The sequence below is a fragment of the Lygodium microphyllum genome, chromosome 16, assembly GCF_053477565.2.
Source record: "Lygodium microphyllum isolate KBCC chromosome 16, Lygodium_microphyllum_v1.1.10, whole genome shotgun sequence".
NCBI classification, from domain to species: Eukaryota; Viridiplantae; Streptophyta; class Polypodiopsida; order Schizaeales; family Lygodiaceae; genus Lygodium; species Lygodium microphyllum.
The window spans coordinates 134954124-134982055 of NC_141150.1; the positions used below are offsets into that span (position 1 = coordinate 134954124).

The 27932-nt window shown below is 44.2% G+C and overlaps 1 protein-coding gene across 3 annotated transcripts in view; it reads left to right on the forward strand.

Annotated features, from left to right (window-relative positions):
• Positions 1-260: 260 nt before the first annotated feature.
• LOC148023468 (uncharacterized) overlaps positions 261-27932 on the forward strand; it is a 105336-nt gene continuing 77664 nt past the window's right edge. The window contains exon 1 of one of the 3 annotated variants that reach the window (XM_087696444.1): positions 261-488. In XM_087696444.1, coding sequence (XP_087552570.1) covers positions 373-488 — 116 coding nt within the window. In that variant the 5' untranslated portion in view covers positions 261-372. The remainder of the gene's footprint in view (positions 489-27932) is intronic. The other 2 variants (XM_087696445.1, XM_087696443.1) reach the window with 2 other exon arrangements.

A 27932-nucleotide genomic window follows, 5' to 3' on the forward strand; every position in this document is an offset into this window, starting at 1 on the left:
TCGAGTGAGCATAGGGGACAAGCAGGGAAAAGTGGAAAGAGGAACCAATGAATTGGGCGATGGCTATCTACTGATTATCCTCCCTTTTGACCTGTAGTAATTTGGCAAGCCGCGACCATGCCGGGTCGAGCTTGAGACTTAGGCGCGGCATGGCTCTAAGTAGCTAACATAGACCCTACCCAAATTCCCGTGGAAGATCTAACATAAGCGAACTTTAACAATAATAAAGGGCCGGGCCCGTTAACGGACGGAGTCGGTAGTCAAGTGCCCTCAGAACTTCGGGAAGTACACGTGTGAAGGTCAGGCAGGGGCCCGTTCTCTAAGCGACAAGCAGACCCGCTTGATATCGATCGTCCCCCCTCCATTTTTGACATGCCTCCAGGCAGTCCGCTAGATTGGTGCCGCCTCGCCTCGCCCTCGCCTGCCCAACGCGGCTATTTCCATTCTCGCCAACCAGCAAAGGATTCTCTACGCCTCAGTATTACCAGGTATGGATTCTTTTTCTGCACCCGTTAGCTGCAGGCTTGTATGGATACTTTTCCTGCACCCGTTAGCTGCAGGTTTCAGTTGCCCACGCCTCTTCTTCGCCTGTTCCTCGTTTGAGTTTTCTGGCCTGTTTCGGGGTGGTTTCTTGTTTCCACAATGCACCCACGTTTTGACAGCTTAACGACACGAATCACAGGCGATTTTCGCATTTGATTTTCTCTCCATAATCGGCGTTTCTGAAGGTGCGCGAATGCATAACAATTCAGATTCTTCTGTATCACGCTTTGATCGATGAGTCCTCCTTCCTTTCGTGGTCTCAGGTGGCAGATTTTCCTCTATACGCTTCCTGATTACCGGGCCGGTAGCCCTCTGCCTCCAACCGCACCTAGCTAGGTAGGCAGTCCTCCCGAGCAGAAGGTCATGAGAGAGGCAGCTGCAGGCATTCTTGCAAGGGTTTATTGTTCCAACCTGATGTCAGGTCCTTAGACTCTACTTAAAATCACAAATAGCTCGATACATTGGGCAGTTGCGTACTTCTGGTGTTGCAATTTCAGCGTGTCTAGTAGCAGGTATCGCCTGTCAGGATGATTTACAAATGCTCTTTTTTGACAGGCTCCTTATAACTGGGATAGACCAAAGCTGTGACTTTAGAGTATTTGTTATTTTGCTTCCTTATTCAAGGAAAGCTTAACTTTGATGCCTGGTGAATACTTTATGCTTGGATGCACGACAAAGATATATTTTAGTAATGTAAGCTTGTTCTCTGCAGTTTCCATTTCATATAAGAGGCTGCCCTTTGTGGTCAAATAGGAAATTTGAGCTTAATTACCAACCCTTGTTTGTGAATTAAAGTGCCCAAGGAAACATGCTGGCCCTTGTAAGATAGCTTTGGGGAACCATTACTTTTCTAGAAGGTTGCAACACATTGGGGTGGCCATTCTGAGATTGGAAAGGCTTCTGATTCTCATTCATGTCCCTGGTCTATATGAATGCCAGTGGGCCTCATGGAGCAATTTATTCCAGATCCTTCATTGTCTTGGACTTTAGTGGCTGGGCTTGCAACATAGCAGACTCTGTTATGTCCATGTTCCATGGTTGAACTGAAAATGAATTATGATTGTCTTCATTGGACTTCTGTAAGGCTCCAAGCAGCATGGTAGGAGCTGAATCACTGTGTCAAAGCTCATCAGCTTGTCATACATGTTCCTCATTAAAAGGACTACATTGCAAGTGGCATTCTTCTTGCTAGAATTACCTGCAAAGTTGGGTGGATCCAAGTCCCAATAGCCATAAGAGCTCAAACATCTCAATCTTAGGCATGATGTGTCTAAATTATTGGTCAGTATTGTGCTAGTCGAACATCTCAAAATCCCAATAGAAAACTATTATGGTTTCTTTCTTCAATGGTTTGAATTACTGGCTTGGGATATTATGGGATCCCTATTTTGAATCAGACAGTGGCAACAAATGAAAGAAAGAACATGAATTCAAGCACTGAATGTAGGGGAAATGGAATCCGTAGTAACAGAATACAAGGGATGCAACGTACAAACCACATAGGTGAATGGTATGTGTGGTGACCCCAGTAGTATTTTCAGACTTTCTCTCTCTAGGTGGATGTGATCAGGTGTAAAAAAGAATGGAGGAGTGGAGTATATATAGACTCTACATGAGACTTGAGATAAATGAGCCAACCCTAAATGGGCTACGAACCGCCATAAAGGTGCCTAATACAAAACCCTAATCAAAATCCTAACACCCATAAAATGTACACCACTGACAGCCTCTCTCGGATCATGGGTGGTCAATACAATAAAATATACAATGATGGAGAACAAGTAGCCCCTAGAAACCATCACCACATCCCCATAGCACTACAATGATCATCGCATCCATTGTTGGGTGACAAGTTGGAACCAGTAGGCAATGCAACAAAAAGTGCAATGCATAAACTATGAAGGTTGAGGAAGTGAATAGTAGGTGTCAGCAGCACTTGCGATAGGCAGCAAGTTACTCTCTTCTTCTTCTTCTTCTACATGTCAAGCACCACATGAACATTAGGTGGATAGCTGATGGCTGTTGGGTATTGTCATGAGGACATGAAATTTTATTGCTTTGCTTAGCATTTGACTAAAAGCTAATCAAATGTGCTGATGTCACTTGCACATGTGAGGTGCAAGTTAATTATTTTATACTGTGGCATCCAAGATCCTAAAATATTTGTTGGTGCCAAGGGCAAAAGTTAAAATAAGTTATGTCTGACATGTACTAGGTGGTATCTGGTGTTAGATCTGGGCCTAGACCAATTTATTGGCCATTAATGTCAGTGGTGATATTAGAGACTAGGCATTAATTAATTAATTAATATTGGTCTAGAGTTCAAAATCTACTTAGGGATACTTGGAAGACAAATTGGCCTAGCCAATAATTATTGGATGGTGAATTTTTAGAGCACTAGAATAATTATTAATATTATGAAAATTAATTTAATAAGCTGAATAATGCTAAAAAATGGGATTAGAAGGCTGCCACCTTGCAAAACTTATCCATACAAGTGAGAAAAACATTTTTAGGGGCTAGTGGAAGGCTATTCTAGCATTGTGTGAGAGAAGAAGGTCATGAGAGAGCAAGGAGAGTTTGGTGATATGATTTGCAACCACCAAGGATCAGTACATCATGTGACAATAGTTTAGAGTCCTCTAGGAGCAAGTGATGGCAGCCCAAGGTCGTTTTGGTTTAGATGACAGTATATATAGGAGGGGGTAGTAGTCTTTCTGGTGATCAAAGCTGTAGGTGATAGCTTGAATGGTTGTTTGAGTAGGGCAGCAGTAGCTTTTCAGCATTTCTCGCGACGATCAAACTTTAACATTTCTCTCTATAGCATTCTCTCTCATTTCCTAGCCGTCACTTAAGTTGTCTCAACATTTTCCAATAGTACGATCTTTTCGAGGAAGAGATTTTAGTCAATCTCTCCTGTAAATCCTATTTATAGCAGAAATTAGGGTTTGACAGCCACCTTGGGATGCATGCTCATAATTGAGGGCTTAGGACTTGAATTTCAGCAGAAATTAAGGAATTTCAAGGAGATTCAAGAGGTCAGCCAACCAATATCAGATTTGGGGCTGAAGTTGTATTCCACGAAGTAGAGCAAATGCCAATTTCTAAGCAAACCAAGGGGAAGATTGGTTTGAAGGCTTGCTAATCATTTGTGGTGGCAAGAGGCATTTGGATCATTGGAGGAGAGCATTTGGATCATTGGAGGAGATTATGGAATCTTAGTTGTACCCATCCAATTGCAATATAAGTTAAAGAAATATCAAAAGGGGTGCCAATTTTGGGGCTAATAGGGTGTCCAATGTCCAAGATTTTATGGTAGAGTGTGCATTTTAGTTTTGTGAATTTGTTAATTGTTGTAATTAAGTGCTTAATTTTGGTTTCACCACCCTCTTGAAGAAGAAAGGTTGGTTTCAGGTATGGAGTTTGTGTGCGGCCAGTAGGCTATGGAGGATGAAGCTCCATGATGTGTGTGTGTGTGTGAGAGAGAGAGAGAGAGAGAGAGAGAGAGAGAGAGAGAGAGAGAGAGAGAGAGAGAACTCTTGCACACCAAAATAAATAGATTGATGCGATAGATGTTGATGAAAGTGCAATGATTAGGGCCTTATTATTCAGGCCTAGGATTTTCCCCAAACTTTTGGCCCTTATTAAGTGTTGGGGAGTTGTAAAAGTTGTTCACACCTTTGACACATTTACACACCTAAGGTTTATTCACACATAGAAGCATGTATAATACTAACATTTGTGGCATCATCTATGGGTAAAGGACAAGCCAAGTTGAAGAAAGAAAAGAAGCAGAAATTGGACTTATCTTCAAACCTTGACATAGATTTTGATGGAAAGTGCAAAGGATATCCTATGCACACCACCACTAATCTTCTCACCTTTTATATAAGGGATACTATTAGTGGGGAGAAGCTAGTCTTAGAAGTGCTTGAGTAGGATGGGTGTCATAGGGAGGTAGATACTCGCAAAGCCAATGCACATAGCCGTGCTTTTGTGGCATCATCTACAGGCAAAGGACAAGCCAAGCAAAATAAAGGAAATAAGAAGAAATAAGCGCAAAGGATATTCGAAGTGTTCTCATTGTTGGAAGAACTTGCACTTGGGGAGAAGTGCTGTAAAAAATATCCTCACCTTCATTTGGGCCAAAGGGTGGAGCTATGTCATCGAAGCCAACCTTTACTTTGAATTTGGACCAATTGTTACATATGTGTTAGTATTCCTTCACAACCTCGAGGAGATTGGCTTCAAGATCTTTGTTCATTAGAGGGTATAATCACTATTGGTGACATTACTTTGGTGCCTATTTGTGGTGTTGGCATCTTGTCTCTATTGCTTGGCCATCCATTTAGCTCCATTTTAGGAGTCCTACATCTTTTGGACTTGGACTTCCATCTCCTCTTAAGTCATGACCTTACTAGATTTGGTACTCAAGTTATCTTCATGGGAGCAGACCGTCTTTGTTGAGGATTTTTCTACGGGATCCATTCTTTTGATAGGTTGATAGGAGAGGGGGACTAAACAAGCTTTATGCCCCTTTTATCGTGGAAGGCCTTTCAAGGTAGAGTTCCATTGCTGCATCCATTTTCAATTCTGCATTCCACAGGCTTTATCCCATCTCCTACCATCTCCTCTGGTGGTTCCCTTGTATCCCTATTCCTTTAAAAGGGGGGCGATATTGGTGACGAGGGCCCATGCGGCTATGGATTTCTTGGCCCTTTGTGTTTTAGAGGGGGGTTGCTAGGATCTTGAGGAGCTTCTTCAAGGATTGCAGACATCGTCGGGCCTTTCTTTCATGTGGTGGCCTTTTTCCTGTCATCGAGCTACCATCCCTAGTTGCTTGATCCTTGGTTCTTGTTATTTCTTTGCATAGGTTATGACACCTTCGATAGCTCCTTGCTATTATCTTTTAGTTGGGTTAGAAGCTTGGCTCAGCCATCGTTGATTGGAGTTTTGTGGAGTGATCTGTTCGAGGCCTCGTTATTTCAAGTGGCTTATGATGGCCTTGTGTTGGATTGGGCTTTGATATGGAGAGGGGTTCTTGCTCCTTGATTGACATTCTTCATCAATGTAGTAACAAAAGGTTGAATTAATTTTCACAGTTATTTAATTCTGAAAATTAATTAACCAGCTGAAAAATCGATTTGGAAGGTTGCCACTTGGCAAAACCTTATCATGCAAGTGTGGAAAGGCTGATTGGATGTTAGAGAGAGAGAGAGAGAGGAGGAGCAGATCAGATCAGATTGCAGATCATAGAGATTAGTTAGATGATTTGGCGAACATAACCTGTGTACTTTGCTAGTACAGCAGTCATGTTTGAAATCAACACCACTTTTATTGATTAGGTGGTGGAGACTTTGGAGCCTGATTTGGATGTTGAAGAGGGGGAAGAAATGGTTCCATGTATTGAGATGGCGGTCTCTTGTTCTGAAGTTCAACCTGATCTTGATGTGCAACCGCTAGTCAAATACAGCAAACATGCTTCTAATGCTTTGATGGAAGACCATGAGAAATCTCTATTAGATGATCATTGGTTGTGCGCCTATGCACAGGTCACATCTACTACTTAGGAATCGCAAGACTTAGACTGGGAACACTTGTTGGAGTTTGCTAACATGTTACTGGGAGATTATTGTTAGGAATCATGTGTGTCTTGTGTAGTCATCTCCTACATGCAAGCCTCAGTTTGAGTCAGATGAGGACATTAGGAGCTTTGACATTGTCTTTGTCTATCATTTTATGTGTTTTAGACACTTCAGATTGAGGGCACATTAGTGCATTTCTTGTTGTTCACTTTTGGCTATTTTTTAGGGGTTTGATCACATTTAGGGTTTTCCCTATTTTTCACCTATATAGAGACAACCTGTCCTTCCACTTTCATTATCCATTATCCATCATTGATCCTTTGTGATCAGCCAGCCCTCCTCATTATGTCATCCCTCTGCTACCGTTTGGGCGCTGCATCAAGCTACATGTTGGAGCTGATTGTTGCAGCCTTGTACCTTCAACCATTGAAATCACATTGTTTTTTCTCTCTCCTACGTTCTCTTTGTCTATTTCTTCTGTGTGTGTTCACTTTCCTCTTTCCGTTGTGCACTCTTACAATTATGTCCAACATTGTTACAGACCATACAGCCCAAAAAGAAGTAGAGGAAGACCAAAGAAGCCCAAGTCGGAAATGGAAGACGGCCCAGGTGAGAAAAGCGAAAAAGAAGGCAAGCTCAGAAAAAATGTAGGAGTGTACTAAATATTCTAGCAAGTTGCATTAAATATTCTGGCAAGGAAAGTGCAGGGCGCAATGTAATTCATTTTATAAAAGAGTGCGAGGCTCCCTCGTGCGTAAATTATAAACATAGAAGGGCAAGAGCAAAAAGAACCGTGAAAAGAGGAAAGACATGAGGAAAGAAGACCTTGGCTAAAACGGCCCTTTATGTAATAAAGGGGGATGGGTGCCCAAAGGGAGGAGGGCATGTATAAAAGTCAAAAAGTAAATAAAGAAGCTCATTCTTGGTGTGTGGCTAAAGTGGCTCTCTTATTCTCTTCTTCTCTTCTCCTTGCTTGTGCTTGTGCTTGTGCTTGTGTTTGAGAGAGGGAGTGAGTGTGTAAGGATGAAGGATTGTGGTGGAGAAGCTCTCCATCTTCTCCTCTCTTTTTCTCTTCTCTTCTCTTCTCTTCCCTTCTCTTGTCTTGTCTTGTCTTGTCTTGTCTCACGCGTGTGTTATGGAAGATGGAGCTTGGAGATAGAGAATTGAGCTTGCTGCTTGAGCTCGCATCTCGAATCGTGAAGCTACCGAAGTGCTTGAGGGAGAAGGCTACTCAATCGGGCATCAAGGTAAGCTCACTACTCTCGTAAGGTTGAGAGCGTGTACGGCTATGTGAGCGGTAGCCGTAGCATTTGGCTTAAAACGCTTAAAGCAATAAGCGGTCCGTGGGTTTTGACGGTCGAGCGAGAGCTCTTACATTTTGGTTCCGTTGTTGGGACCAATGGATTCAAGCTTGAGTGCTTCAAATCGAGCGTTGAAGTAGGGTTTCATCCCTGAACTGGTGCTTGATGTAGGTAGGAGATTTTGGAGTTTAATCTTCGAAGCAATTAAGTATTTTGAGTTTTTAATGAGTAGACAAGTAAGTTAATTCATCTCAGTACTTGAGTTGTGATTTTTGTTGTATTTAGAGTAGGATAGGACCAAGAAATCAAGGCAAATTAGTTTAGGGTTGCTGCTATAAACATGCCCATAACAGGGCAAAAACAAGGGAAAAAAGGGATCGTAATTCATGCCCATAGCAAGGCAACACTCGGCTACTAGATCGGGGATTTAAGACCCAAGGGAAGGGGGGCGAAGGCTCATTTGCATTTGCAACAGTGAGGGAGAGAGAGAGAGCTAGGTTTTCTTGTAGGTGTGGGAACCAATAAAATCATTGTGACGGTTGCGAGTCTTTGTCATCCTTGCTCCAAGTGAGTTACACTAGTTTCCAAGGTGTAGGAGCTCAGTCCCAGACAATGTCAATAGGATTAGGAAGCCTCGAATGAACAAATCGAGTTTTTGTCTCTTTTGGTGAAAAATGCTACCGCGCTTGGCCTGTCCCAGTTTGGGACTTAGACAGCTGCAGTCGGCTGAAAGCTTTTGGCCATTCGACCACTTTGACTCGCCCACTTGGATGGGTACCCTGTCCGAGTCGCAGAAACTTGGATTCGTTCCACTTGGCCACATGTCATTCGGCCCATTTGTACTTGGCCATTTGGCCTCGGACGGGTTGAGTATGGGACTTGGACCTCTGCGATTCAGACCACTTGGGCTGACTGTGAATTTAGGTAAAATTGACATCCTCAGACTTTGACAAACCTGGACCCAAGCCCGACAAACCTTTGGAAGCCTTACAAACGAGTTTAACGGCTTCCAGACGCGAGAAACTGAAGAAACAATGACCTAACGAGCCAGAAGCAACCATAGCTAACCCGTTAGCCGTCCACCCCCACTTAGTGCCCCAAATTGAGACCCTAATCGACCCTTGAAAGCGGCCAACAATCGCAGTTAGAGCCATGCTTGGCCGAAACTGGAATGAGGGGAGAGCTAGAGCTGCATTGTTCATCTAGTATTCGCACCTCACACAATTTTTGATACTTGAAATACACTTGGAAGTTGAAAGCTTGATTTCGCACCACGCACGAAAAAGAGCACCACGCACACACTGAGTGCACATAAATTGAGGGCTGGTTGCAATAAGAAGGAACACATCAAGAAATAATAAGTGAATCAAACCCACCGATAGGAGGCGACCCTCAGACTTAGACGGGTTACTAAGAACCCTGACCAGTAGGACCAAGAGAGAGAGTCAAGATACTGAAGGCTTAGGAGCATGGACGGACCGACACCATTGGGGATGCATCGTTGTTGGACTTAATTTGCTTGATCAATAGCCTAGTGGAGTAAGAAGCCGTCAACATGTTAAGTTCTAGCTCTAGCCGTGAAAACGACCAGCTTGATTTGGGAGATTTCCTAGTCGATATCCAACAGATGGTCAATAAATACGACTTACAAACTAGGATGGAGCACCATGGTAGGCCGGTTGAGGACATCATAGCGGACCTTGAGAAGGAAAGGAGATTAGCACGGCAAGCTCTATAGTGCATAGCAGCATACAACCATGAGCAGCGGGCTAGGAAGTTGCAGCAAGACATAGAGATGCTGGAAGTTCAATGTGTATTAGCCCTAGCCAATAGGAATCGGACAGGACCGAAAGCAGAACGGGAGAGAGTGCTAGAGGTAGACTTAACACTGTGTGAGCTTCTCATGAAGCTACTTATAGACAATATGGCCTCAGAGTAGAAAGCACGACAGCCCTAGCAACCTCGATGCTTGCAAGGTTAGGAATCAACCAGGGCTCCAAGCGCCAGTCGAAAATCCTTGTAGTCGCAAAGTAGTTAGAAAAATACCAGCCAGATAACGACCTGTATAGTTCATAGAGCAGTTCGAGCAAATTTGCAAGGCCAACAGCCTCATAGATCTCGAGCAATACTCGCAAGCTTTTGGCCTATACCTAGGTGACAAGGGTAGGACATGGTAGATCAGCTTAGACGCGGCGGAACATAATAACTTCAACAACCTCAAGGATCTCTTCATTAAGAGGTTCTCCGAGGCCGGGTATTCGATAACCTCATACTGTGACTAATGAATGTCAAGCAAAAGGACAAGAAGGACATTAGGGATTATGTTATCCACATGCGGAGTCTCTTTAAGAGAATCCTATCTAACGAATGACCAAACGAAAGAGCGATCTCCACAGTGTTCATAAACAGAATTTACAGCGAGGAACTCTACAAGGCCTTAGCAAGCAACTCGAGCTTGCAGAGAGACATACTAGCTAGGGTCTTCGAAGAGACCATACAGGTAGACGACCAGCTCAAGGAGAGAAGTTTCAAGAGCTCAAATCGAGATAGTGCTAATTCTAGATCCTCAGAGAGAGCCACGATATCTAGCGAATGGTTAGTCCCAAGCGCCCAAGATAAAGGGAAAAGCATTGACTAGAGCCAAGAGCTAGCAGAGATGAAGTTGGAGCTAGCTAGGTTGCAAGAGATGGTGAGGAGACCTACACACCCACATGTCCAATGCGTGCATTGTGGCGGAAACCACTTTCCTGCAGAATGTTAGGGCCCTCAGTCCCAACCTTGCGCCAATTGTGGTAGGTTCGGTCATGACGCTATGCATTGCAGACTACCAAGAAGACTTCCATATGCCTAGCCATACAATTAGCCATACTTAGGGAATAGGCCATCAAACTTCTTCGGAAGGGGAACCCTGTTGACTTTTCCAGCACCTAATGATGCGAAACCAGCTGTCCTTGGAACAAAGATTAATCCCATAGGCATACCTAGGCCACTTGGACCTTTCGTAACCCACCCATCGAGCAATGCTCCAGTCTACTACGCGGAGGAGCCAAATGATGAGGAAACACATGTGAAACCTTATGTCTTGTATGACGAAGAGGGGAATCCTATTCTCATGGACTATCAACCAGTGCCGATGATGGCATTAGCCAGAGTAAGGGGTAGAGGCCTAGGAGGGTAGACCCAAGAACTAATTGCATGTTGGACTTGTGGTCACCCAGGGCATATTTTTGTGCACTGCCCCGAGAGGGAGCAAGAGATCAAGAGAAGGCTGACCTTAGATGTCCAGAGTGTGGAATCACCTATCTATTTGTCGATTTCCCTAGACAGAAACCACCCTCTAGTTCGACGATTGTGCCATCAGTACCATTGGGGTTGTTCAGAGTTAAATCACTCGACAGAGAGGCTACGCCTATTCCATGAGCTTAGACAAAGCGGGCCTTTGTATCATTGCCAAGGCCTAGTAACCTAGATGTAGTCTCAATAGGAAAAAAGAGCTGTAGGCAAAGGAGGAAAAGAACTGAAACAAAGATCACATTGAAGATGGAGAGTACCATGATGCTAACCTCGGAGAAAAAAGTCAGATGCAGAAGCAAAAACATTTGCTCCGAAGATTGTGGAAAAGGGGAATGCTAAGGTCGGGGAGTATCCCAATCTGAAGCGTCAACTTGAAGCCATAGATAAGGTCAAAGAGTGGGTGAGAGAAGCCCAAGAGCACTTGAAGGATGCTGAGCCCATCCTAGAAGATGGAATCAATGAGCTCTCTAGTGTGAGCACACCGATTTCACCTACGCAACTGAAATCAAGAGATGCATCTGCACCTTGAGTAGTATCACATAGACAAAGCTTAAGTGCAATGGGTTGGCAAACTAGCCAAGGCCATTGGCCAAGAAGCACGGAATTAAGAGGGAAGCAAGTAGCTAATAACCTTCTCACGATACTAGTGACGACCCGTGTGACTTTGCGCTTAGGAGACCTACTTAGGCAGCTCCCAATACTGTGGCAAGAGTTGAAGCCGTGGATGCAAGGACCAATCGAGCAAGGGGTAGCTAACTTACATGACCATGACACTGTGACTTAGATACCTAGCTTGATGCTGTACTTAGTGCCTAAGTCCTTACATGTCAATGCTTTCTGGAAAGGCGTAGAGATGCATGCAGTCTTGCCAGTCTTAGCACTAGAAGATGCTACGAGAAAAAGGATTGTGGACACGGGAGCTGGAGTTGGTGTACTTAGCCACATAGTGCTCCAAGCTTGGGATAACCTGCCTATCAAGAACGCTAGGTTCAATGTCACACTGGCCAATGGGGCGAAAGTTAGGCCATCCGAAGTGTTGAAGAATTGGCCATTGAAGATTGCAGGAGTCCAGTTTTTAGTAGACTTCATCATCATGAAAGGAGTAGACTACGACATCTTGCTAGGCCGACCCTAGATGCAGAACACACGAGTTATAGAAGATTGGGGCAACGGCTTGATCTTCCTTAAGAAACCAAACATAAGCAGTGAGAGTAGAGATGGACACTTGGAAGACAGCGCCAGTCGACTTGAACGCCATCTCCATTACGTTGAAGGGCAATGCCCAAGTTAGGAAATCTTACGGGCCGCTAACTAAATATATCCCTAGCCTTGAGGATGAGCGAGACTAGATGCATGTGCTAGCCACCATTGATTTGCTATTCTCGGATGGCGAGGAGGAATACAAGCAAGCTGTTAAGATAGCCCGGTGAGCCCATGAATAAGCCCTTAGTATCATTATGCATGATGGCCAAAAGCTCTTGTAGCTTGCCCACCCCTGTCAATTCTATGCCCCGAACAAGCTGGAGCTCCACAGAATCTTAGAGTACTTGATGGACAAGCTAGTTGGCAAACCAGCCGCTAACCTTAAATCCCTCAAGGATCTCATGGACAACCCAAGTGGAAGTGGACCAAGGTACATAATTTGAACCTAATGTACAATTGGGCCTTAGTTACGGATGAGAAAGAAGAGGAGTATAGAAACCTAGGAGATGATGGGCAGTTGGAAGAGGACGATTCGGATGACGAGTACGAAGACCACTGTTCCCTCAGTGAAGAGAGCAAAGAAGAGATTGACACAATAGAGTATGACATTGATGGACACATAATTGAGCAAATACGAGTAGATTCCAAACCGCATAAGGGGAATATCTTTAAGATGGAAAGAGGAAGCATGCGAACGGAGTGAGATCGCATATGGTTGGAATACTTAAGGGCAATTACTTACGAACGAGCAAGGCTCACCCAACCAAGTGCCGCACCGCTATTTAGAACGGAATCACCTTCGGAGCTACGACTACTAAAAGAGACTCTCTCTTCTAGCGAAGACCTAGAGTTCAATTTTGAGTCGGAAGTGAACTCAGATAACGATCCTGAAATACCCCGACCACTTGAGACCAAACGCACCAAGAGGGACCTACCAGTCTACCTAAGGTGCTGACTGTTGAGGGAAGAGAGAAAGGGACAACCTAGGGAGTTGGAAGCTGAGGAGTAGAAAAAACCACAAGATCTACCAAAGTGATATACAAAATTCAAGAAGGGCGATAAGAGTAGTGATCTTGCTGGGTGCCAAGAGGCAAGGACAAGCGAACGAACCTGTAGAAGGGCTTGCCAAAGTTAAGGAGGTTGACCTGGCTAGGGAAGGGGAGAAGCCCCGACCTGTCTTCGTAGTTGACTCCTTGATCGAGTAGGAAGAAACAAATCTCATTACACTCCTATGAGAATACATAGACATATCCGCTTGGTCCCTCGATGAGCTGAATGAGGTAGATCCGAGTGTAGTGACTCATGATATTCCCATGATACCAGATGTAACATCGGTTAAGCAACGACCATAGATAAGCTGTTAAGGGCTGGTTCATCTATGAAATTGAGCATACGGATTGGGTTTCTCCCATCATAATCGTCTTGAAGAAGAACGGAAAAATTAGTGTGTGTATCAATTATAAGAAAGTCAACATTGCTACGAAGAGAGAACTACCTACTACTGTACATTGCGCATATGCTCGAGAGTGACTGGCAAAGAAGCCTACAATTTCTTGTAGGCCTTTTCAGGTTATAATCAGGTGCAAGTGTATCCTGATAATAGGTATAAGACCGTGTTCGCTACCGAGTGGGGCGTCTTTGCCTACATAGTCATGCCCTTCGGGCTGACAAACGCACCAGCCCCGTTCCAACAGCTCATGTGTGCCATCTTCAAGCACATACTTAGGTGCGAACTAGAAGTGTTCGTTGACGATCTGTGCATTCACTCAAGTTGGGGGGAACACCTAGACAAATTCCATGTGGTCTTTGAATGATGCAGATTTATTGTCTCTCATTGAACCCCCTTAATCAGTGCTTTCTAGGACATACAGGGTACTATCGGCGATTCGTGTTAAACTATGCATTAATCGCTAGACCACTCTACAAACTGTTGATAGTATTCGAATGGACCGAGGAATGTCAACGTGCATACGAAGAGTAAGGCTTTGACCACCGCGGCAATCCTAAGAGCTTGAGATTGGACCATAACCTTCCATGTACATATTGACGCCTCAAAGTTTGCCATTGGAGTTGTTTTGCGCTAGCTAGGTGAATACGACCTAGACTATTCAGTGAGCTTTGCTAGCAAACAACTCACAGATACCGAGATGAACTATTCCACAATTGAGAAAGAAGGGTTGGCCATGGTGTTTGTTGCGAAGAAATTTTGGCATTATCTTTTAGCTACGCCTTTCACTTTCTTCGTGGGCCATCAAGCTCTACTGTATTTCGTGAACAAACCTTGCGCTATTGGATACATAGCCAAGTGGCTACTTTTGCTAGAATTCGACTTCTTCGTGGTTGTATGCAAAGGAAAGTAGCACTACATGACCTGTCACATATCGTGCATACCCACGGGAGAAGCCCTTGGACAAGGTATTGTAGACGACTTACTAGATATGCATCTTTTTAACCTATATAGCAATAAGGATTTATTTAGAGCTTACCTGATGCCATACTAGGTAAACGACATAGTCCAAGTGCTAGAGCATGGACTACTTGAAAGACCTATCGAGAAGGCCCCGCTTAGGCGAGTTATCATTAAGATATAACCCTATCAATTGATAGCCTGTCAACTCTATAGATTAGGGCAAGATGGCTTACTATGACGATGTGTGTGCGAACATGAGATACATGATATACTTGCGGAGGCACATGATGGAATTGCTAGAGGACATTTCAACAGAGACACAATGTGCAAAGTACTTCAGTCTTAACTGTGGTGGCCCACGCTTTTCCGTGATGCAATGTGATAGTGTCAACGGACCAAGGTGACCGCTTGCAAGGACAGGATGGAGCTAACCCCAATCGTTGCAAGGCAATCATTCAAAAAATGGGGAATTGACTTCATTGGACCGATTAGTCTTACAGCATAGTACTTGCAGGCCAAGTATATCATCAGTTGCCACAGACTATCTCACAAAGTGGGCAAAAGCACAAGCCACTAGGAAAAATGATGCTAGGACCACGGCCAAGTTCCTTTGGGAGCAAGTGATCTTACGATTTGGTTGTCCCATTGAGCTAGTTAGTGACCAAGGCATGCACTTTATCAATGGAGTGATTGCTGACCTCCTGTCCATCTTCCTAATGACTCCTCACAACCCGCCAAGCCTCAACGCCCGCAAACTGTTGAGCGTGTGATAAAGGTCAATGAATCCAAGTTCAAATGGGTGCCCAAGCACCAAGGACCGCCATCTAGAAATAAGCAAACATGACCTTGCGTTGCTAGAAACTCATATGCAAGACCTAAGAGGTAAAGAAGAGATTACAGGCATAGACGAATGGACAAGCCACTATGGGTCTCCAAAACCCTATTGCAAGCGCAAGGCTATTATGATGGTAATATTTGGATATGGGTATGTAAAGCCAAGGGTGCCACCGCTCAAGCGCCACCCTCAAGCTTGCCTCTGCAAGAACCCCACAACAATTAAGGAACCAAAACCATAGGAGACTCGAGCTGTGAAGCCTATAGAGTCCAAAATCGCAAAGCCTATAGAGTCTTAACTAGTTTATTGACAGAAACTGCGGCTTGCTACTTCCAAACCGCCTCAACCTAGCGCTACTTGTGTTCCAAGGACATCACAAGGAGATGAAACAGAAGGTCGAAGCATGGGTAACCCAGAGTGAAGGATGAGTAAAAGACCTAGTAAGCCATCTAGCCCGTGCAGAAGGTGACAAAGTGTTAGCTGAAAGCAGAGCAGAGGCTGCAAACATGAGATTGGAAGCCCAACAAGGCGCCTTCCTTAGTGTACCGTCTTGGACTTCACATAGTCAGAAGAGGAGGCCGTTGAAACTCTAAAGAGGAAGTTAGAGATCACCGCAGAGCCATAAAGCATGGACTGTGTGTCCAACCACAACGAGCGGGAACCATCCCGAGCCAATAGAAGGAACGAGAGTATCTATTAAGGACAGGGCTGATGGTCGAAGAGGTGGAGATGTTAGGCTTTAAGGAGGAACAAGGACCGCAAGAGTCAATGGGAGAGAGAGAGCAGCAGGTATTGCCACCAGAAGAGGGGCAACATTTTGAACTAAAGCAACAAGATGAGGAACAAGTCCCACAACCACCCTCTCCAAGATCGTAAGCTCGGTAGGAAGTACAACATGAGGATGCCACGGTTGAAAGAAAAGAGGAGGCTAGGAAAAGAAGGAAGAGGCTGCTAGAGCAAGCATGACGACTCACTAGGTGTAGTTATCCATTTTTGTTAACAACTCCTTTGAATGTATACATAAACCTAAAAGACTATGTGCAAAGTAGGAACTTCCTTAGTAAATCGCTCAAGCTCCCAGCTGCCTCCTCTTATGATCCAGAATCCGAGGATTGGCTCCTTGTGCACATTCAAAAAAAAAAAAGAGGGGAAAAAAAAAGAGAAAGAATAAGGAAAATACAAAAAAGAAAAAAGAAAGAATAAGGAAAAGTATGAAGTGAAGAGCAAGAAGGGAAAAGGAGATCTCACTTGAGAAGTGTCACAATTATTGTACCTAGGGGTCCTCAAGTTCAACACGTTTGGTGGCCGAGGTCGGCCGGCTCCGTTCCTAAACCCCCTAGTCCTTTTGCCTCCACTTCATGCTTAGGGCACATCAAGGGCAGGACACACCTAGGGAGGTCACACTCACCTATGGTTAGACTTGTCTCTCTAAGTTACACTCACTGCACTTTTCCCATACACGAAACTAGGTCCTCAAGCATGGGACAACATCCTAGGCTTTGCTTGCGGTTCGACCGAGCTCCCAGTTCCACTTGCATGGACACAATGAACCACACGGTGAGGTAGACACACCCCCTAGGCAGTGCACTTTTCTTTTTCTTTTTGGGTAAATGCGGATGTGACCAACCATCGGCATCATCGGAGGCCCTCGTCACCCACTCAAAGTACCCTCCGTTTCCACAATCTCAACAATTTCGACATGCTTTTCTCCCATGTCCAATCCCCACAAAAGCCCCATCACCAACCCACAAGGTAAACCTTCAGCTACCTGAGACCTTACCCACAAGTGCCATGGGACTGGTACTCAACTAGGAGGGTGGTAATGTTACAGACCATATAGCCCAAAAGAAGCAGAGGAAGACCAAGGAAGCCCAAGTTGGAAATGGGAGACGGCACAGGTGAGAAAAGCGGAAAAGAAGGCAAGCTCAGAAAAAACGTAGGAGTGCACTGAATATTCTAGCAAGATGCATCGAATATTCTAGCAAGGAAAGCGCATGGCGCAATGTAATTCATTTGATAAAAGAGCGCTACGTTCCCTCCTGTGCAAATTGTAAACGTAGAAGGGCAAGAGCAAAAGAACCGTGAAAAGATGAAAGACATGATGAAATAAGACCTTGGCTAAAACGACTGGTCATGTAAAAAAGGGGGATGGGTGCCCAAAGGGGAGAGTATGTATAAAATTCAAAAAGTGAATAGAGAAGCTCATGATTGTTATTATTTGTTATGAATAAATTTCAAATTTTAATGGTGAGTTTTCAACAATCAACCATAAGTGAAAAATGAACCATCAAGTTTCAACATTTTTTTTGAATTTATTCAGCATTTTTAAGCTTATTTTCAGAATTTAAAATAAAATTTTCATGTATTTTGGAATTTAATTAGCATTTTTACCTTGAAATAATAGTTTAACCATTTGGCAAACTGTTTTCAACTTATGGAACATTCCAAAACTATTCAAATGAGTTTGTGGTATTTTTTGAATTTTTTTTGAAAACAGTTTTGATTATTATTGATTTTTAAAATGAATTTTGTTCAATTTCAATCGATTTTGAAGGATTTTGAATATTTGTAATCAATTAAAAAAAATAACTGAAAAATTCTTTGTCAAATTGGGAATTTTTTTCGATTCTTTTCCTGGTTGCAACCTACGACATGTGCTTGGAGGAAGATATTCTTCCTCTCTAGCTATTCTCTTTACTTCCGATATCATCTACAAAGGCCAATTGTGCCTATCAGCATGCTTCCCTCCTTTGTCGACGTTTGTAGAGTGCAACATCCTATTGCAAGAGCTATTCAAAGGGGTGGTGTTGGACTACTTTAGGCAATCCCTAGCTCAAATTTAGAGGGATTGAGAATGAATTACTAGGAAAGAGTTGCAGAGGACGGGGTGGTATCCTAAAGTTCCTTGTAAAAGCCCTATATTTGTAGGCCAAGGTGTTTAGCATATCCCAAAAGGTTACTTCTCTCTTCTTCTCTCGTTTGGCTCTTCTTATTGTCTGGGTCCATCTCTTTTGCAACTGCCTTTTTGTCGAGGTAAAACACCTAGTCCACATGATGACCATCATAAAAACAATGAAGGTAATATGCGACCAACATTTACTATGCTCTTTCCGCTACCTACTCTTCTCACCCCAACCCATTAGCTTCCATGCGATGGATGTTGCCCAGTCTCGATCTAAAAGCAAAACCTCATATAAGCCCAGGACCCTCATCCAAACTAGGCTGAGTAGAGCCCTGAAGATGAAGTCCTAAAAAAAGAGGACCATACAAGTCAAGACACTGCGAGTACCACTTGCCCCCAGCCGGCATCAGAGCACAACTGATCACCCTAGGAAAGCCACCCCCCAACTCACCCAAGAAGTCCAACTCTGCTACTAGCCGCTCCACCAAATTGGCCCTCCTCAAATCTTAGGGACAAAAGTGCCAGCATGAGAAGGAACCTTCACAAGTCAACATTGGCGTGTGGCTAAAGTGGCTTTGCTCTTCTCTTCTCCTTGCTTGTGCTTGTGCTTGTGTTTGAGAGAGGGAGTGTGAGAGTGTGAGGAAGTGAGTGGTGTGAGGGTGAGGGACCGTGGTGGAGAAGCTCTCCATCTTCTCCTCTCCTTTTCTCTTTTCTTCTCTTTTCTTTTTTTCTCTTCTCTTCTTGTCTCCCACGTGCGGCTATGGAGGATGGAGCTTGGAGGTAGAGGATTAAGCTTGCTTGAGCTCGCATCTCAGATCATGGAGCTACCGGAGTGCTTGAGGGAGGAGGCTACTCAATTTGGCATCAAGGTAAGCTCACTACACTTGTAGGGTTTAGAGCACGTACGGCTATGTGAGAGGTAGCCATGGCATGCGGCATGAAACGCTTGAAGCAATAAGTGGTCCATGGGTCTTGGCGGTCGAGCAAGAGCTCCCACATGTTGGGGGTAAAGGTGTCTCTTCCTAGCCGCCCGTGTATTACTACACTGACAGTACCCGCTACTGCATACTGCAGGTGGCGGGCTTCTATCACAGTCACTTATTCTTTATTCTTTTAGTGACAGTCTGAATAAAGGAAGGCCCGGCCACACATTGTGGTTGTTGGAGTTCCCACTTTGAGTTTCACTCACTCTCTTGCTCTTGCTCTCCATCCGCCATAGCTTTCACCGCCAAGCTTCTTCCTCCTGGGTTTCACTTCCCTTTCAACTAGTATTAGAGCAAAAGCATTGGAGCTTGCTTGGCATTCTCTTCAGCTTGGATTTGAAGAGCTTCAACCCGAGCTTCAATGGCAGCCATGGCACCTTCATTTGCAGGTTTGTTTTGATCTCCCGCCTCCTCCCTGAGCTTCCAGCCTTCCATTGGTACCTTCCAGGGCTGCATCGGAGCCCCCTCAACATTGCCAAGTGCTCCAAAGCACTGCTGAAGACCCCCCAGCCCGAAGGAACAGCTAGCACAAAATGTGGCGCATTTTTAGGGAGCTGGGCCGATCTTTTCTTGGCATTTTCCGCTTCTTCCTTGGCTTCCCGGCACTCTTGGCAACCTTCCCGATCATTGTTGGACTCCCCAACATTAGTTCTTGGCTCCCGGTGATCGGTTCAAGTGCTTTCCCCTTTTGCCATTGCTGTATACACAGTCCCAGGACTATCAAAACAGGGCAGCACTTGACATCTACTGTTTGATTTGATGCTTCTTGGCATTGCCTGTTTGATGCCTATTGATGCTCGGTGATGCCCGGATGTTATGGGATGCTATGTCTAGCAGATTTGGACTCCCCGGCATTAGTTCTTGGCTCTCGGTGATCGGTTCAAGTGCTTTCCCCTTTTGCCATTGCTGTATACACAGTCCCAGGACTATCAAAACAGGGCAGCACTTGACATTTACTGTTTGATTTGATGCTTCTTGGCATTGCCCGTTTGAGGCCTATTGATGCTCGGTGATGCCCGGATGTTATGGGATGCTATGTCTATGCTTTGGGACTGATTTGCAGCAGATTTGGGCACCGATTAAGCTTCATTTAACAGTAAATATGCTGCTGTAATACAATGGATTGAAGTTCATTTACTTAGTGTATACATTGTTTCTTGGATCCAGGGTGCTACCGGAGATTTGAATGATCATACTGATGTATTTGGAGATTGTCAAATGCTTCTTTTTGGTTTCGGAATGCTTTTGAGCTTGGATTAGGCTCCGCCTTGGTCGTCATTCACTGGTATTTGGCTTCATTGGCATGCTTTGGACCAGTTTATGCCTATTGTCACTGCTTGACATTTAGGCTTCTTGCATTTATGCTTTGGTCAGATATGGATGTCACTTGGTTTGCCCATGCTTGACAGTCACTTGGAGCTTCGTTGTCAGATGTATTTGAGCATTTTGGACCTACTGGGCATTACATTTGGTTGTCAGTTACATGCTCTTTGCATTCAGGCTTATGCTTTATGGGTCTGAGATAGCTTGGGATTTATGCTCAGGATGTACCCTACTGGGATTTGGCATGTCTGATGCTATGTACTCGATGTATTTGAGCGTTGCTTGTTCTATTTGCATCTGACTTTACTTCTAGTGGGAGCCTCTTGGTATATTCGGATGTACAGAGAGTCTTACTTACACTTGAGCTTGAGCTTGTGGGACAATTATATACATTTGCTCTCTTGAGAGCTTTATGTCTGCAATTAGTCTGTAGTGGGCTGATTTGATACGCCTATTGGGGCAGGTACCTATCTCTGTCATAGATTTGTCAGTTTTGTATGCATCTTGGATGATTATGCACTGAGCTTCTTACTCTATTAGTTGTGCTTATGCTTGGTCTCTTCTCTTACTCCGAGACCCATTACATACATGACTTCTAGACCTATGAGATGTCTCTTGCTTGACAGGTTATTGGTTTGACAGTTCTTGGTACCTTCTTGCCCCTCAACACTCACTGTTGCATGTCTCTTGCTACCTGGCAGTTGCAGTGACATATGTATCAGTGATTGCTTCACTTTGGGACAGTTTTACATACTGCTGTCATTTATTCCAGCAAGCTGAAATCTGCAGATTTTGAGCACTTCTATGAGGGTAATGCTTACTGTTTGATGTTATCTTGGTCATATTTGGTGGACAGGTGGTTCTCTTGGTGATTTCCACTTCCATTTCAACTATTTCAATGCATTTTCTGCTAATTACAGCAACCTGCAATTTTATATTTTTGCTTTGATTTGGGACAGTATGGCTGGTCATCTAAAAGACATAGCTCTCTTTAACATTGCCAAGTTGGATGGTACCAACTATGGGTATTGGAAGTCCCAAATATGACAAGTTTTGGTGCAGAAATTGCACATTAAACCCTTGTGTTTCAAGGGTGTTAAACCCGAGGATATGGATGATGATGTTTAGATGGAAGTTGATGAGCTATGCAAGTCTACCATTATCTTGTTACTCTCAGAAGAGATCCATTATAATGTTGTTGAAGATGAGAATCAGAGTGCATGGGACTTATGGGAGAAGATTCAGGAGCTTTATGCGTAGCAGAGTCTTGCGTCATAGATGTATTGGTTGAAGTAGTTAATGGACCTTCGTATGAAGGAGGGGACATCCCTATCATCTCATTTCGGTTAGTTTCATGCTATCATGAAGAATTTGTTGGCATAGGGTATTGAGTTCAAAGACAACTTGCACTCGTTGTTTCTGCTTGGCACCTTGCCTGAATCATGGGATTCCGTACTGCCATATGTACGAACAAGCTTGATGGGCTGAAAATCAAAGGTGTTGAGAGTGCTTTATTGATTGAGGAAATCAACAGGAGAAACAATGATGCTTCTCGCTCTTCACATGCATTGACCGTTAGAGGTGGGAGACATGGCAGGCATGATAATGATCATAAGGATAGGGACTCTCAGAAGTCCAGGTCCAAGTCACGTGGTCGCGGTAAGTCCGGTGGACGGAAGTCTGATCTTACTTGTCATTATTGTAGGAAAGCAGGACATATTAGGCCGCAGTGCATAAGATTCGCGATGATAAGTGCAAGGAAAAGGAAAAAGAGAAAGTACATGAAAAGTCTTCTGAGCATAGTATTGTACCTGCAAAGTCCAGTGTGAAGATAGAATATGTTAATGTCATGCATGCCATTGATTCAAATGAAAATTATATATTTGCAGCTTCTTCATGCGATGCCTTACAGGCTTCTGAGATACATTCTATGTATGCGCAGTGCTGGCTTTTGGATTTGGGTATGTTATTTCATGTGACACCCTATAGAGAGTGGTTTTATACTTATTGTACCATTTCTAGTTCTGTGCGTCTTGGTGATGACAGGTCTCTTGACATTGTGGGCATTGGAGATGTTAGGCTGTAGTTTCCTTCTGGCAGTTCTTTTGTTTTGCATGATGTACGCTATGTATCTGCATTGAATCGCAGCCTTATGTCAGCTGGACAGCTTGATGATGCAGGGTATTTTGTGTCTTTTGGAGACTCTGCATGGAAGATTACTCGTGGGAGGCTTGTGCTTGCAAGAGGTGCCAAGTCTGGCAGCCTCTATCCCTTACTTGTATCTGGAGCTACTTTGGATCATGTTTTGTCTGTGGATTCTATCCCCCATGTATTTCTCTGGCATGCTCGTTTGGGGCATATGTCTCTTAAAGGAATGAAAATGCTCTGTGCTTTGCAGTATCTTCCGCCTTTTGACTCTTCGCATTTTGATTCTTGTGATCATCGTTTGTATGGCAGGCAGACTTATGTTAGTTGGACAGCTTGATGATGCAGGGTATTTTGTGTCTTTTGGAGACTTTGCATGGAAGATTACTTGTGGCAGGCTTGTGCTTGCAAGAGGTGCAAAGTCTGGCAGCCTCTATCCCTTACTTGTATCTGGAGCTACCTTGGATCATGTTTTGTCTGTGGGTTCTATCCCCCATGTATCCCTCTGGCATGCTCGTTTGGGATATATGTCCCTTAAGGAAATGAAAATGCTCTGTGTTTTGCAGTATCTTCCGCCTTTTGACTCCACATTTTGACTCTTGTGATCATTGTTTGTATGGCAGGCAAGCTAGAAATACGCATAAAAAGTTTGGTAAGAAATGCATGGATGAGCCCTTGGCTCTTATGCACTCAGATGTATGTGGACCCATGTCCTGTCAGTCACTCGGTGGGGCAAAATACTTTGTTACTTTCATAGATGATTATTTACGTAAGGTTTGGGCTTATTCCATAAAGAGAAAATCCGATGTCTTAGACATATTTCAACGTTGGCTTGCATTAGTAGAGAAACAGTCTGGGGAAAGGCTAAAATGCCTAAGGTCAGATAATGGGGGTGAATATGTATCGCGTGCTTTTGAGCAATTTTGTGATGAGCGGGGAATTAAGCATCAGTTGACCGCTCCTTATACCCCACCCTAGAATGGTATGGCTGAATGCATGAATAGGACCATTCAGGAAAGGATTCGTAGCATGCTTAGCTAGGCTGGCTTACCGCAGCACTTTTGGGGAGACAATTACTATTGTAGTGTATCTTATTAATAGGTCGCCTAGCAGTGGCATTGACTTTCAGGTTGCTGAGGAGGTATGGGTATGCAAGTCCCCCTCTTATGATCATTTGCATGTCTTTGGATACGAGGCATTCTGCCATGTGCCCAAGGACAAACATAATAAGCTGGATCCTAAAAGTATCAAATGCATTTTCATTGGCTATGGAGATGCAGGAGAGATGGGTTACTGTCTATGGGCTCCGCAGGCGTAAAAAGTGATCCTCAACCATGATGTCATATTTCATGAGGACAAAATCCATATGCAGCCTGAGAAAGTGGTTGAGGTACGCAGTGTTATCTTTCAGGAGGAGCCACTTGCTCCCGTTCAGCCTGCTCCACGGCCAGCTAGACATCGTGCAGCATCACTCGATGCTCATGGCCCAGATGTTAGATATGCTGATGTTAGACAGGATGTCGGTCAGGCAGCAGAGCCTTGGTTGAGGCGTTCTACTAGAGATAGACAACCTCCTGATCGTTTTGCGCCTTCTATGGATTATGTACTGGTTACAGATGTAGGAGAGCCTCTCGCTTATGATGAGGCTATGCATAGGGGTGATTGTCACTCTTGGGAGAGGGCTATGCAGTTTGAGCTCGACTCATTGCATAAGAATCAGATTTGGGATTTGGTTTCCTTGCCGCAAGGTAAGAAGGCTTTGCCATACAAATGGGTGTACAAGCTGAAAAGTACCCCTGGACACCCCAAGCCGGCATATAAGGCTCGATTGGTTGCTAAGGGTTTTAAGCAGGAGCATGGTGTTGACTTTGATAAAGTCTTTTCTCCTATGGTCAAGATGACCACCCGACGCTTAGTCTTGGCTTTGGTTGCACAGATTGACCTGGACTTACACCAAATGGATGTCAAGACGGCTTTTTTACATGGGGACTTTGCATGATGAGATTTACATGGAGCAGCCTAAGGGCTTTGCAGACCCTGGCAAGGAACACCTAGTGTGCAAGCTAAAGAAGAGTCTATATGGCTTGAAGCAGGCACCTTGGAAATGGTACTATAAGTTTGATGCATTCATACAGTCATAGGGCTATAGCCGTAGTGCTATGGATCCATGCTTGTACACGAAGAAAGCCCGTGACAGTTCTTTACTGATTTTGGTACTCTATGTGGATGACATGCTTTTAGTAGGGACAACTCACGAGGAGCTAGATGCTCTTAAGGCTCAGCTCAAGAAGAGCTTTGAGATGAAAGATCTGGGACAGGCCTCTCATATACTTGGTAAGCGCATTACGCGCGATAGATCTCAGGGACTACTCTATCTGTCACAAAGGGAGTACATTCATAAAGTCCTTGAGCGCTTCCGTATGCAGGATGTTAAGCCTATTGGTTGTCCATTACCTTCTCATATGAAGGTTTCACAGGCCGATTGTCCGTAGACAGATGAGCAGAGGGCCGAGATGGCTAAGATTCCCTATGCATCAGTCGTGGGTAGTCTTATGTATGCCATGATAGCCACCCGTCTAGATATTGCTTTTGCAGTTGGGACTGTGGCACGTTATATGGCTACACCTGGCAAGAAACATTGGGATGCCGTGAAGGGTATCATGAGGTACCTGAAGGGAACAACAGATATATGTCTTTGCTATGGCAGCCAGGATACAGGATTTGTGGGGTACACTGACTCTGATTATGCAGGACATGTAGATAGTAGGAAGTCCACTTTTGGCTATGTATTCACTTATGCTGGAGGGGCTATCTCTGGGATGTCCAGGGCGCAGAAGTGTACGGCCCTTTCTATTACAGAGGTTGAGACTCGAGTATATTTTAGCCTCAGAGGCTTGCAGGGAGGCTATTTGGTTAGGCCGTTTGATTGCAGACCTTGGTATTACAGATGCTATGCCTACACTGCATTCGGATTCTATGAGTGCCATTCAGTTGGCCAAGAATCTGGTCTTTCATGCTAAGATGAAATATATTGAGGTGAGGTATCACTTCATTCACGAGGTCGTTGAGGACAAGTCTGTTGACCTTGTCAAGATTTCGATTGAGCAAAATCCTGCAGACTTGCTCACGAAGAGCGTTACTATAGAGCGCTTTGCCTTTCTCAGGAGATTGATGGGCGTTGGATGAGATGACGTCTTTTTCCTCATCCTATTGTACATGTGTACATGTTGTACTGTCTTTTCTTTTCTTTTCTCTCTCATTGGGGCAGATTCACCTTTAAGTGGGAGGTTGTTGGGGATAAAGGTGCCTCTACCTAGCCGCCCGTGTATTATTACACTGACAATACCCGCCACTACACACTGCAGGTGGCAGGCGCTTATCACAGTCACTTATTCTTTATTCTTTTAGTGACAGTTCAAATAAAGGAAGGCCCAGCCACACATTGTGGTTGTTGAAGTTCCTACTTTGAGTTTCACTCTCTCTCTTGCTCTTGCTCTCCATCCGCCATAGCTCTCACCGCCAAGCTTCTTCCCCCTAGGTTCCACTTCCCTTTCACCACAAGCATAACCATGAGACCTTCCATATCTAGGATTAGGATGATGTTTTGGAAGCTGCTATGGATACAAAAATAGTGTTGCGTTCATTTTTGGCGTTTTATGAAAGAGGGGCTATCCTTTTCTTTACACACCGAATCTCGGTGCTTTCTTGGATTTGCCATTGTTGGGTGACTATGTGGAAGAGATTTTTGTGGGACCACGGGGCTTTTATGAAGTAATTTTAAAGTCACCCATGCTTTGTGATAATCTCCTAGTGAAAGGGCCTTTGTTTTTTTATCGCTGCCTTGTTCATGATGTGCCTTGGTAACTATTGGCTGATTTCTATCACTTGCTTCAATAGGAGTGCCCGGTGTGGGTAGAAGTGGATGCTTGGCTTGTTGTATATTGGCCTTTGCTAAAGGAAGCTATGGCAGCTATTGGTACAGTCTTGGTGCCTCCAAGTTTAAGGGCCACAAATCATAACCGCATGTCTATGTTATGGAATACCTCTTGGAAGAGGCCTAATTGGTTGTGGTTAAATTGCCCTGGCATGCTATCATTTCATTTTCGTTTGAAATGGAGTACTTTTGCTGGCCACTGTTTCTCTTGTGGGAAGTTGGGGCATTTTATGACTGAATGCCTAGAAATACATGTAGCTCCCGAGGTTGGGAGTACCCGGCTCTTAATGAGGATCTTATGGTTGACACTCTTTGGGATAATGAGGTCCTTGCTGTGATCAATGCAAACAAGGGGAAAAAGCCTATGCAGTCTTTGGATCACCTGGATCAAGGTTGGGTGGATGCTGTTAGTAGTCATGATTGTCATGCCTTTCTATCTTTTGCGTGTGAGCCTTAGTCTAAGTCAGACGAATAAAAAAGGACTTTCGGAGCTTTGACCTATTTGTCACTTGTTTTGATGGAGAAGGTAGCTCATTCTAGAGTACTCAATTTATTGCGTTTTAGTGTATTTTCTCCTCAGTTGGGATTTTGTGTGCATTTTCCAATAGTTTTTGCATTTTTCAGTTTGCCTTGTCGATGGGACATTGTCCACCTTTTCTAATATATTTTATGGGATTTTTTGGCATTTTACCAATATTAAATATTGGGCGGCCATATTTTGGCCCTAGATTTCAGGTCAGCCAAATTTGGGGGTATTTGGCTATTTATAGCCTCTCCCACTCAATTGGCAAATCATTCATTCACCTTTCTCCTTCCTTGGTAGAGGTGCACACTCCGATTCCATCATCTCCCTCTATCTCCAATGCTGTCATCATTATCAACTTGATATGGTGCCCTCATTGACACTGTGGGCTCTATGCAGGGACTTATCAGTCCTCCTTTTGTATTCAACATTCTTTCCTTATTGAGTGCATGTTTATTTCTTCTTTTCTTGCAGCCCCTCTCTATTCCTTTGTCTTTATGTTCGTGTACCTTCTTTTGTTGTGCGCTCGTACATGGTATGAGAGCTTGAGAGAGAGAGAGAGAGAGAGAGAGAGAGAGAGAGAGAGAGAGAGAGCTGATTTCTCGCGGAGAAGACCACCCTAGACTACTAGGTGGCCTTGACACATCAATGTTTTGCTGAAAATGCAGCTTTCTTCTTGAAGGTGACAACTTCTTTGTGCAGGCGACAGTATTTCTCCCTTGGGGAGACCCTCTACATTGACTTCCTTGTGATCCTGTAGCCATTTCCTCCTGTTATGGGGCTGTCCATTGCCAAAATGCAACTTTCTTGTGGGTGTCTTGCAAGATTATGAAGATGTCTTACAACCAATTTTGTGGCTTTGATGATACAGATGAGGAGCCTTTGTTGCTTCTTCGAACGGTGGTGAGATTACTGCGCAGATTGTGAAGCAAGAAGGTCACCTAGCTTGTT